The 13,247-nt window shown below is 41.2% G+C and overlaps 1 protein-coding gene across 4 annotated transcripts in view; it reads right to left on the bottom strand.

Annotated features, from left to right (window-relative positions):
• ssbp3a (single stranded DNA binding protein 3a) overlaps positions 1-6,130 on the bottom strand; it is a 50,054-nt gene extending 43,924 nt beyond the window's left edge. For all 4 annotated transcript variants that reach the window (XM_036553947.1, XM_036553948.1, XM_036553949.1 and 1 more), the window contains exons 1-4: positions 5,967-6,130; positions 5,108-5,180; positions 4,848-4,909; positions 4,097-4,181 (exon numbers count right to left, since the gene is read on the bottom strand). In XM_036553947.1, coding sequence (XP_036409840.1) covers positions 4,097-4,181; positions 4,848-4,909; positions 5,108-5,180; positions 5,967-6,022 — 276 coding nt within the window. In that variant the 5' untranslated portion in view covers positions 6,023-6,130. The remainder of the gene's footprint in view (positions 1-4,096; positions 4,182-4,847; positions 4,910-5,107; positions 5,181-5,966) is intronic.
• Positions 6,131-13,247: the final 7,117 nt, after the last annotated feature.

Raw genomic sequence — 13,247 nt, 5'->3', positions numbered from 1 at the left:
CCAACCAGATTTAACACAATCAGACCTTTCATTAAGAACAAGTCAATCAACAAGAATAAACCTCTTAAGAGGGTAACAAAAATCCATGACTAATTTTGCTGCCTCAGGTATTGAGAGACCGTGGAACAACACCAGTGATTGACACACATGGAATCCCTATAAAAAGCTCTGAAAGCGCTCATCTGAAAGCACATGTTTACTCCATTATAAGCTAATAAGGCTCATCTTTCCCCGACTCGTTTTCAAAGCCAATGACATATGGGAAATATCTACTTCAGTTGTTCGACAGTCAGAATTAACATTCTGTAATTAAAACGCACACACCCCTTTCTCTTAATAACCAACACAGCGGGATACTATCAGGTTGTGCCAACCATTTAATCTAATTGACTAATTACAGATTTTAATTTAGCCCGTTACCAAAACAACTGTTGACAATTTGCTTTCAATGGGGACAGGGGAAGCATACATATTTAGGAGGTTTTTCAGGGGAGAATGGGCCACACTCGACCCCATCTCAGCGCTCTGAATTAGGATTCAGCGCACGACCGCGGCACTTGCTCATCCAAATTACGCACCAGTACTACGCACTGAACGAGGCCTTCAGAGGGCTCGGAGGTGTGAATATAAACGCCCCTCTCCTGAAATGCAGCTGGATTGGCCACAGCTTCGGACGCACCCCCCCGCGAAAGGACACTGGCGTTGTTTGCCGGGCGGGGCAAGCGCCAATTTGTCAGGAGGTGTTAAGTGGCGTTGGTAGAAGGGGTAGAGTTACGCCCCACTCTGACTCAGCTGGGGCGAAAGGGGCCCCCTCTGAGGCAAGGGTGAGAGCTCCGTGTCGCTCTGACAAACGCGCCGAGAAGCTGGGTACAAATCAATGGTGTGAAAGTGCTGGAGGCCATTCTTTTAATGGCTGTGAATGCACGCTTGTGCACAAAGATTCAACGAAACGGCTCGTCTCCCAACCTGCCCGGCGTCCTCGTGCCAGTGGTAATCAGTGGTAATCAGCCGAGATAACTTTGGTGTGCTGTCGCTGATGATAGCTTGTTATGTCATTACCGCTACTTGGTCCTTAATGGTGGGAAACTGCCGCACATTGAAAATATTCCATTACAAGACATTACTCATTTGTTAGGCTAAATTAATTTTGCGCAATGTTCTGAAAACAATTTTTTGCCTTTTACACATCGAGCTGCTTACAAACATAATCATTATAAGTGACACGTGAGCCGTCTAATTGTCCCTGACATTTTAACTTAGCAACCTGCCTCCACAGGTAATATTTTGACACTTCTAACAACCCTGTTAAGGTAATAAAAACCTTCCAGCCACAGCGATTATGAGCCCCTTCTTTCCCTAGGATTGCCTTTCATGTTCAGTGCACCTGGAGTGCTCTAATTTCAGACAGAGGCCACACACTGACATAACGTCAGGGCAGGTGTACAGGGGAGGCGTTACCCTCCGGAGCTAAAGTGGGGCTTTCTGACAGGTTAATACCCCACAATCAACTTTATAGGAAAACAGTGCCATACCTGGGCTGGTCGCACACTCACTAAGACTTTATACTTTGCCTTCCATATCTTCCATAGAGAGCACAGCGATTGCATTTAAAAACAATTTCAGCTCACTGACAGGTCAGTGTACCGATAATTCAACAGTACAATGCAGGACATTCATTTGACCCATTCCCCTTCTGTATCCTCCTTTGTTATTTATCTTAATGTGACTTAGGTAGAAGTGATTTATAAAGGGGATTATTTTGCCAAACCCCATCTGGCTCAGAGGGGCACACACAGGGGAAGGATGCTGTTCAACTGAGCAGTACTGCCAGGTGTGGACTCCCTGCATTCAAGCCATCCACCACGGGAGCACGAAAACTGTGGGCCTGGCGCATAGCTCAGCAAAAAACAGCCGAAACAGGGAACAGAACGACGACAATCCATGGCGCATTTCAAACTACACGACTGGTAATTAATGGGAAGGCAGAGCGGGAGATAAATTTACTGATGGCAAGCCCGACCTTCTAAACCCAAACGCACGCTGTCCATCTGAAGGAATCACGCGGCAGTCTTCAGTGTGGTGTTTATGCTGGCCCGTGCCACACTGAAATGCCAGACCGTGTTCGTGAATGCAGCCAATTGGGAGATAATGCGCTGGTTGAAATCCCCTGTCATGATGTCTTTCGCGGTGCCCGGCAGCCAACGGGCGGGTAAGGAGGCCTGAGACGGAGTGCCCTGGCACAAACGCAGTGGCATAACTCAACAGCCTTAGCCTGGGAAAAGGCTAGCTAACCAGCTCGCCAAACAAGCGAGATAGCGCACTGAACACAGGCTATTCTACCTACAGTGAAAGACGGGCGGCAGAAGCTGAACTGCTAACAAGAGTCATCTTACAACTACATGATGACACACCCCCACACAAGAAGTGTGCCACTTTCTCTGGTTCTTGTTCATCCTGCCACTCTGTCCATCTGACCGTGACCATTGTTATATATGTGTCAAAAGTGCTTTGTCATTTTTGGACTCCTTATATGCCTGTTACAGATGCCTGCACCTCATTTTTGGATGGGAAACAACATACATCGTTTCATATGTATCATATCCCACAATGCACAGGTACCACTCACACTTTGACAGCACTGGTGAATTTAAACCTAGCCAAGTGAAGATAAGTCCATCTTATGAACAAAGGGGGGGGGGGGGGGGTCTTTGACTTTCTGACCCAATACCTCCTGGTATCAGTATTATTAACTCCCCCTCAGATTATGATGCAACCAGACAACAGCTGTATTCTCATCCCTGGACAAACAAGACCGTGGAAAACCCCACGTACTCACAGAAAGCAGGAAAAGTCCCCACCGTGCTCACGGCAATATAACGGTCATATTCCCACATAAAAATGAATCAAACCATACTAATGCGACTTTACACGTTCAACCTACTTCAAGAGAGCATGTTGTGCTCGGCAGCATCCCTGTATATTTATATGTGTATGCCAAATTTAATAAGAAGAAAAATACTGGATGGATTTTCAAACTTACTGAAGAAGTTGTTAACTACAGGTAACATTCTATAAAGTTCAAAATTCATTCTACTCCAATCACTGTAAATGTTCATGGCATAGAGATTATAAAGCATAAATTCTGGTGAGTCGAACATCAGTGAGATCTGAAGACATGTCAGTATTAAATATGTTACATTATATGCATTACATACTGACATATTAATTACGTGAAAACGCAGGTATAGGGTCTATAATCCACCATGAGAGAGTCTACCCAAGCTAAGGTACGGCTGTTGACCAAACCCAAGACCTCACAAACAAAACACACTGCTAACCTCAGCCAAATCTTCTGTACAAGATCAGCTCATGAGAAAATCTGAAAACATGATAGTTTTTAAGCACCTGTCAAGCACACAATTTCAATTTACATGTGTTTCAAAACACACAAAATAAAGTATATATACATATCTTGACATGACACATATGGAACATGTAACCATTATGACATACATAATTCATACATATAAATAACTATGATATACTGTGAAAGGTCTAGCCATTTCGAAACATTTTTCACATCTCGTCCATTAAAACACTATTTTCTTTCTATTAAAATTATATTTTTGGAGAAAATGTTCAAATTTACATAATTCATGCTTTCAATTAGGGTGCAGGTATTGCCACTGTGGATATAATATATGCTGAAAACTGTCACAAAAAGTGACACTTCATCTGCCTTTCATTCAAAAGCAAATTTTGTGATAATTGTTATCAAACAGTGTGTTCAACCTTAAAACAGTCAGCTTAATACTGGGAAAACTTGTCAAAAACATTCAAACGAATGCAAAGTACTCCTACGCTGAGAAAAGCGCTCTCATCTGTATGCTCATACAAGGTAGTGATCGAACACAACACACCTTTCAGTGCACTGGAATTTTAGCAGCGCAAAATAAAACGTGCCCGGTATCACTCCACCACCCTGGACCAAATTCCAGGGCCTGCCGACAACGACCAAAGCGATTCCCCTAAGAACAGAAACCGGTGCAGGGCATCCTATCCAGAAATCATCGCAAGGATTAAGTCTGGTACTCACATAATCGTGGAAGGCTTTCGCTTCGCTTGAGTGTTCACACGTCTCTCGCCTCTCAGGAGCCGCACAGTAAAGGTCCCAGAACACACTGGCAAAAGAAGAAGGGTCCAGATACCACTTACAACCTGTTCCATAACCGAACAATGGCACGAAAAATGCCGTGGAAGATGGTACATGTCGCTCACAGCCGAGACACGTGGGGCCTAGCCAAATCGTTGTTTTTTTTTTTAAATAAAAGATCTGTCTAAAGGCAGCTGCAAGCGAATGAGCGGACAAGATTTCAGATCGGTAAAAATGTAGCAAAACTGCTGTTTGTAAACATCAGTTGTCATCCTATGCCCACATGATAATTATGTTGTTTGCCAGTGAGTGCACAGACGGTATATATAGTGGCTTTGACTAATTCAGGTTGACAACATCTTAATAAGGCAGAACTACTGGGTGCGAATGAAGAGCGCTTAACTAATTTGGAACAGTGCTTATTGTACACGTGAAACGCTTTCAGATTAATTATACAGACTTCCAACCACGGTTTAATTATGCCGTTTTGGTCACTGTTAATTAGCCAGGTTTCCGAAATGTATCGATCTTTTCGTAGTCCAATATACATATTGGCAATTTGATGACGAACTGCTATTGAATTAAGTTCAAATTCTAGTAAATAATTCGCAGATATAAATACGTGGTGATTTCGGTCGGATTAGATACATTTACACCACATTTAACTTTCGAAACAATTGCACAAAATACTTACCACCACCACGAATGCAGAAACCCCGGAGGCTCCCCTAACGTGATGTTTTTCTCCCACCGTATCTAAACGGAATGGCAAACAATTACGTATGAATTTTGAGCGCCAGCTGGGTTTAGGGAAAGCATTATCGAAGCAAACAAATAGCAAAAAGGTGATCAAATTCAAAATGGAGGCCACAGAGGACTCCGAAAACAAAGACTATCACAGGAGAGACGGGGGTCATGCACAAAATAAACAAACAGACAATGAAACCACTTTACCTCGGATAAAAACGTCTGTGCCGACTTCTGCGCCCCTACATGCAGCAAATATTCGTATACATATAAAGCTAGTCTGTGGACAAAAAAAGATCAAATGTTTAAGTTTAGGGGTATCATACAACTTCAAAGTTATCACAAAACAAGTTCCTAAGCCACAGTATCAAAAAAAAAATAATAATAAACACGATTCCATGCACAAAGCAATGCAGAAAGTTTATATCTGGTTATACTCCTAAGTCTAGAGCCTTACATCCGATACATTTTGTTAGCACTCCGATGCAAGGGGCAAATATGAACATCGTCGCGGGTAACACGATGCCTGTATATTAAAATATTTAAGACATACAACTGCCAATACAACTGACTTTGAAACAAAGTAGACTGTACATTATTGCATATAGTCGGCTAAGGACAATTGGCCAAGTGAACATGCAAGCAAAATTAAGGTCTCTATTATGGTGCAGATCGCTGAGGGTGAATGTAGCTCACTATTCTTCTATAGCGTTATAACTTTGCCTACAGCCACTACCTTGTCCCTTTTTAAAAAAAAAAAAAAAAAAAACTTTCTTGAATCTAACATTGAGCAAACTACCGAAATCAGCGTTTTTGGTGGAGACTAAGCGTCGCGTACATCAACCGTAGCAGGGGGGCTCGACGGCTTCAAAACGCCGAGTTAGGAGCCTGAAGAGAATGGACACCGCGTTTCATTCAAATCCCCGCAACAAGGGAGGACACAGACTCGCAAAGAATCCACTGTCCCACCAAGATCAGGCCAATCCATAGCCACAGTCGGCAGCAATATTTAAAAAATTCAATAAACGAGAGGGTAAGGAAGGCGAAAGGTTTCAAGAAGTCTTACTTTTCCCGAGCTTGCCCGTCCGAGGGCACCGCGGAGCCTTTGCCTTTGGCGAACATGGTTTGCAGTGTGGTGAAGCTCGCCCGCTCTATTTCTCTCTATCTCCTGTATTACAGCTGTCAAAGCGACAACCCCGGCCTCGACCCCATCACACTGCAACCGTGTTGCTCAACCGATCCTGGTCACGGCATGGACGAGGGGCGGGACCCAGTTTTTTTCTTGATTGGCAGGCGCTTTTACCAATGACGTGACCATGCCTCGTCGCGGACCTCCCCGAGCGCCTTGTCAGTCATTCAAACATCCATACAGAGAGTTGTAAATGCGGTTACTCTTTCTGTTAAGCCTGTTGGTGTAGCTAACTGATTTTTTAAAGGTGGCCTGCTCTCTGATAGCCCTCCGCAGAAATGCACGATCAAAACTACCCGTGGAACGAGATACATTTAAAATGTTTTACGTTCATTTAACCGAAGAAGTGCCTGTACCACAGAGAATATTCGATGTTATGATATTATATTTTGATGGCTTAGGTGATTTATAAACTTTCCTGTGCTTTTAAACGGGAAAAAAAGTAAATCTGATTCTGGGCAAAGAATTCTGGAAATATTAGATGAGAAAAATGGTTGCCTACTTTCACGTAGGCCAAACACTAAATCGTCCACCCGTGGCAAACGGTCAGGAAATTAAATGATCTTTTATTGTGCAATTACCTACTGACTACGAAATAGGCCATATTTCCTGACTTTATTAAAATATTTAGTGTAGGTTAAGAGTTTTGGTAGAACAGCATAGCTATAGCTGTGAATCTTAACAGCATTAGTTACATAAATGCAGAAAAGATGGCATAAAATGTTGAGACCTTTGAACTTTCTCCTCGATAACCTCCCCTAATTGGGGAGATGAGAATGATATCACTCCCGTTCCTCTTACATCAGAGATGTGAACGCGGCCACCAACGAGAACATCACCATACGAAAATAGTAGTCCCCCCTCAAACCCATGATTACGGCGTGCAAGAACGTCAGGGCCCGTTTCGGTGTGTCTACTATGTCTTCGTTTGATGCACTGAGTGATACAAAGAGAAACAAATACTGCATTCTAGAATAAAGATACAAAACTTTTATTGATATACACCTTAAAATAAATTTTAAAACATCCAAGCATTTGCATAAATTATTTTCTTTCCAATGTTGATACAGTAAGTTGAAAGCAATCAAGCACGACGTAATGCCTGTCATTAAAAACGCAAGTGTTTCTATTAAACCATGTTTATTTATTTATTTATTTATTTTTCTACAGAAACAAATGCCTACATGTTTATGTCCTGAATATAACTCAGAAAGAAAACCGTGTCTGTCTCTTTAAATAAAATAGGAAAAGGAGGCTATTTCTGATTGGTTGTTGGTTTGGTTTCAGTTTAGGGGTGCCTTGAAACGGTCTTTTTTTTTTTTTTAAGCCCAAGCTCTTCAAAGAACCTAACAGAACGCCCTCCTCTGTTGGCAACGAACAGAAGCAAATGTATTCTGCAGTTGGACTGTTGTAGAAAAATCAGAACAGTTGAAAGTGTCATAATATATGAAAACATCTGCATGTGAAATTCTGTTTTTACTGGCATCCTATGTAAATCATTACAGTGACCAAACAGCTGCACTAATTCTATATATTACAGTGCATTAGGGTATTGAAATGACTCTTAAAATTGAAATTCATCTGCGACATGAACACCTGATTTATTTTTCCTCCCTGACACATTTCAATGGAGGGATTTTTCATAGTCCCTACTTTGTCGAAAATTGTTGAGACTTAAACGGTGGCGGCTACCCGTGATGCGCGAGACAGCAAACATCATGCGCGCGAGAGATTGATTGCGGTGGGATGTGGAGAACAAATCGCACGTCATAGCAATTTGTGCGTTTATTTCTCGGTTGCTGTGGGTCGCCTCATTAGACAAAGGCTGGTATGTCCGGTGATTATTTGTAACTAAGCTCTGCCTCATGTATCAGCCTACCAAAGGAGACAAATTACTTGACTAACCCCAAATGAGCACGTTCGTCGCATCATTTGCAACGCAACGCATCGCGACACCAGATGTTAAACTGTAGGTTGGTCATGCCACCTGTGTGTGGAGGTGTAATTCCTTGCTGAAAAGAAAACATTACAAACGAATTACACAATCTCCCATGCAACCAATATTAAACATCAATCTGCATGATATATGGAAACTACTTTTTGCACCAGAACGATCACCACACGGTGAGAGAGAGATATTTTAGATACATTAGGTGGTCAGATTTAAAGTGTGATTAGGAGTTTGGCTAGGACTTTGGGGAACCCCCTTACTATTTTCAGAAGATTCCATGGAATATTCACCATTCACACTGAGTTAGACCATTAAGGTCTCATGTGTATTTGGACCAGAGGGAAGACTGCTCGCTAATGGCCCACCAGCAGCAACCTGGTTTCCCAATGAGCTTTTCCATTCAAACACCAGCAGTGCCCGGGCTCCCTTAGCCTCAGACATGATTCAGGAGGAAGCGCTGAGGTGTTATGGCTACTGGCCAGACGGTGCTGTCATGCTTGTGTATGGATACCCATGTGCATATATGTGTTGTATTCATGTTTTTACCTACCTTCAATAACTATTAGTTCTCATGGGCGCGGCATTCATTTTTAAGACTGACATACCACACACTTGGGTCTATAGTTCCCACTTAAAGTATAGTATAGAAAGTATAGAAAGTATAAAAATAACAATTTTCATGAACTTTTCTATGCATGCTGTATGAAGACTCTGGCACTGCACTTCACTGCGTCTGCAGCATGTTAGCGTGGCTGGAACAGCTGTTCCTAGTGTGCAGGGGCAGGGATTGACATATTTCCTGCATGGAGAGCCACACTCAAACATCCTGCACACTACCCATTGGCAATGAGAAATTCTCCTTCCCTGTATAAACAGGAAATCTGCCACATGGCTCCCAGCATGCCTCTGTGCTGTTCAAATAGTCATCAGCGAGGCTCTGCGTTTTCTGCCAATCACCCTCTTTTTGTTTTGCCATTGGTTGTCATTGTACCTCTCTGTTCTACCACTGATTTTCAGAATGCTAATGCACGCCGTGATTGGCTGTCAGTGTGTCTCTGTGCCACTGCGTTCTGCCATTTGCTGTGAGTGTGTCCCTCTGTTTTAACCGTCCTACCATTGATTTCCTGTGGTTCAGTATTCCAGTCATCGCAACGTCTACCGGGGCTCTTGAAGGCTGGAGTTTCAGTCTCCAGTAAAATCATACCCAGCGTTCTGTTCTTTGTTGTAGAGTGCACAGAGACAGCCACCATTCTTCTTTACGTTTTACAGTACGCAGAGAATTCAGTGTACAGTACATGGAGAATTTACCCGCTGTTCTGCTGTCTGTTCTTCTGTGCACAGAAAATCCAACTAGCATTCTGTTACTTGCTTCTGTAGTGCACAGAGGATTAAACCAGTTCATCCACTCTTGGGTGTTCCCAGTAAACCTAAACCTGAAATTTATTGCCAAAAATCATGCTCTTGTGCTGTAATGTATAGTGGCCCCCCTCCTGATCCTTACTACAGATTACACATACATCTACAGTGCAGAACCAGAAATATTTAATCACATCCTATCAGTGATCCTGTTCACATAAACCAACAACGAGTTGTGAAAGCCCTGGTCTTATATGCATTTCCAGTTAATATTCTTGATTTATTTATAGATCTGTTGACAAAGAATAACCTTGTAATTTGTGATGTCTGAGTTGTTAAATGCATGCCAATTTTGAGTAAGATAGAAACATATATTTACATGCTCCACACCAGCCAATTAAAGTGTTTCCCTTCTTTACTGATGTTCTTGTGCATAGCCATTATGCGTCCCTGTATTGCTTTCCTCAGAAAAACCTTTGGTGTTTCCCTAAACCAGTGTGTCTGACATTCCTCAGGGGTTACACAAACACTGCTCATCTCTAAACTGGGCATTAATGTACAGAGCTGGCATATAATGGAGATGGTTCACTACACAGCGTACTCCCAGTCCCTGTAGCTATAAATGTTTATGCTCTTGACCATCAAGAGGACTTTAGAGGTGCAAAGCTAAAAAGTGTACGCCAGAGATACCTTAACACTAAACATAATCTACAACACTACAGCTTTTGGGAACAATATGCAAAATGTATCATAAAATTTGTCTAGTTGCTATGAGCAAATGAGTTCAGAACCCAATGGAAGACCCCACAGAGAAAATGAATCAATAAATAGGGGATCAGATTAATTCAAAGGCTGCTACTGACCCCCTACGGGTTTGTTATAACCAGGGACACTTACAGGTCTTGTTTGCATTTAACTGAGAAAGGTTACAGGTGTTTCATCTTTAGTGTCAATCTGCTATTTTTAAATGATCAAATCCATCAAGTATAGAAAAGCTGGGATAGAAATGAACTCAATTTAAACATTTTCTGTAGTATGACATAAATGTAATAGCTCCCTCACAGTTCATCAATGAATCCCAAAAAAACTTGTGAATGAATTCCAAGCCCTTAAAATTTCAAGCTCTATAAAGCTCCGAAAATTATTCACTCAATTAATGCAAATTAAAAAGGCGCTAGCTCCTTTGGTTAGGATACACATCTGTATCGAAACAAACGTAACTCCTAAGCGTCCAACAGACGCTGTGAAGCAGTAGCGTTTGTTTGGTCTGCCGAGGGTTTTTCATACGTGTGTGTGTGTGTCAGATCACCACCGTTTCGTGGTTTAGAAATGGAGAGGGGGCAACTTGAAACTGTCTGCAAATTGTAACTCATTGGAGGAGCGTTGTGTCAGAGAATTCCGTTTATTGCCCGGCGCCCCCTCCGGTGCGTTCATCCCGGAAGGAATTAACTCTCCTGTTGCTCGGTTGTTAGCTAACCTCTTTGTTTTTAATAGGAATCCCGCTTATTAAAGTTCATACCAGCCCCTCCCGCAGTACGCGAAAAAAAAGCGCTATGGATGTATATTGTAGAAATTGTCGTAGTAATTGCACCCTTTCTATGACCCTTTTTGGCAGCGTGTAAATGTTATGTTATCAGCATGTGAGGAAGTTGGTATTGCTGTTTATTTTAGTGATTGAGCATTGAGTGTTTTCTTAAATTTGTCCAAACAGATTTTTAAAATTAAATCACGTTTGATGATGTATTAGGGGATCCAGATGATCAAAGGTTATGTGTCTTTTTCTTATGGGGTTCACTGGACCTACTACAACACCTAAGGGGTAAAGGTTATTTGCTTCATAGTAGATTTGTTGTTAAAGCTAAATTGTAACAATAAATAATATTCACCCCGATTGTAAAGCCACAGTGATCACTGATATTTAAGAAATACTAATGTTTCTTAAATAGGTGTAGTTTTCAAAGTAGTGTGCACCAATTAACCTTACCCTCTCCAGACAGAGATTACAGAAAGCTTTTTCTTATTTGGTTTATTTATGGCGGTATGAAAAAATGCCACAACAAGACTGTTGTATGTACTCAGTCACAACCTATTGCAGTTATACAAAACTGTATATGAGTATGCAAACTGTTGACCTATATGTTTGTGCTCTCATTTTAATGTTTCTAAACTCCTTGTGTGAACATGTCTAACAGTAATTTTGCACAGAAATATTCTGTCTTGAACAACAGCTCATGTTTGACACTGAAGCATATAATTATATTATAGCTATATTGCATCTGCATGGAACAGAAAGTATGCTTTAAACTAACACATGCAGATCTGCAAATGTCTTGCATGACACTCAAAGTAGGATGTCAGAGGCATTATCCACACATATAGTGAAACATCATGTATTAATGACAAACCCAGGGCTGGATGAGCTGGATGAGCAACACTTGAAGACAATATCTTTAATGAACAGAAAGAAGACACACATTGCTTTGACAACAAAACTAGAAAAAGGCTCAGGTGCCATTTACCATACATCAACAGTGCAACGACAACTTTTAAAATCAGGACTTAAAATACATGCTGCTTCTCTGTTAAGAAAGGGGAACAACATTAAAGAAAAATGTGCATTAAGTTTTAGTTTTACTAATATTTCAATAATTGAAATGCAAAACTTTCAAGTGTTTTACACAGCAACATACATTAACAACAAGGGGATAAACTTTAAAACAGACACATTAAATTCAGACCTGGCCATTTTAAAAATTAAGCTAATTATTTGTAGCCTTATATATGACCTATATGCTCTTTCATTCAGACTCTTTATATTTGATTTCCTTGACCTTACAGTCTCAGATCCATGTCTTAGTGTTCTTATTAAAATATCAACAGGGCTAGCAAGTACATGCCTCCGATGCACTAAGGTTTTTTATATGAATGACATTGAGCAATCTGAGAGAATGCCTGAATCCTCAGCATCCTGCCCCACAGAGCTGCTGAGTGGTGCTGATCTGCTTGTCATTCTCATGAGCTATTTCCTGCTGGTCTCAATAACACTGACCGACAAGGATTGATGGCAGCTCTTTCTTTGGTCTATTTCTGTTTAAAAAATGGAGTGTTAATACATATGCTTTGACAAAAGTCCGGGCACCAAAACATTTTTTGTGATATTTGAAAAAGTGACATTTTCCAAGAAGCCGGATGTAGGATGCAGAAGTTCTTCTACTCATCCAAATCAGTACCTGTTCAGAACATGAGGCCAAGTACGGTACAGTAACCATCTTTAAACAAAAAAATATGTTTTTCAGCATCATCCCAAACAGAGCCCAGCTTTTATGGTCTTTGCAACCATTAAATACAGTGTGCAGTTGTCTATCACTGATGCATGCTGGTAAGAACCTTGCAAAAATGCAACTTTAAACACAAAAATGCAGGCTTAAACTCCCACATGATAAGGGTTTTGACAGCGCCCAAAAAACAAGGGGGTTTTTAAGAAGGAGTACTCGTCCACTGGCTAATTGCCTTAGACATTAATGGGAATTGCCAAGACAAAACATCACTGTTAGTTAAGTGTAAAATGGTCTGTTGCCATTTATCGAAAATTATGGTTTTAGTAAAACATCCCATTTTGTCAAAAAACTTGTTCAACATCGGAGTTTTTCTTCATGAGTACAACAACTTGCTAACTGTTTTGACTATTATGTCAGCATGCTGAGTGGAAAGGTTTCCCTCTTGAATATGAGCGTTCAGTGTTTTGGATTTCTGATACAGTTGTATTCACGTTGGTTTTATTTCACGTTAGTGTGATTACAGTAAACTCATCCTCACTTACACAGCTGTCTCGGCTTTATAATACACTCCAA

Source organism: Megalops cyprinoides, chromosome 20 (genome assembly GCF_013368585.1).
Source record: "Megalops cyprinoides isolate fMegCyp1 chromosome 20, fMegCyp1.pri, whole genome shotgun sequence".
Lineage (NCBI taxonomy): Eukaryota > Metazoa > Chordata > Actinopteri > Elopiformes > Megalopidae > Megalops > Megalops cyprinoides.
This window is presented reverse-complemented; position numbering and strand designations above follow the sequence as displayed.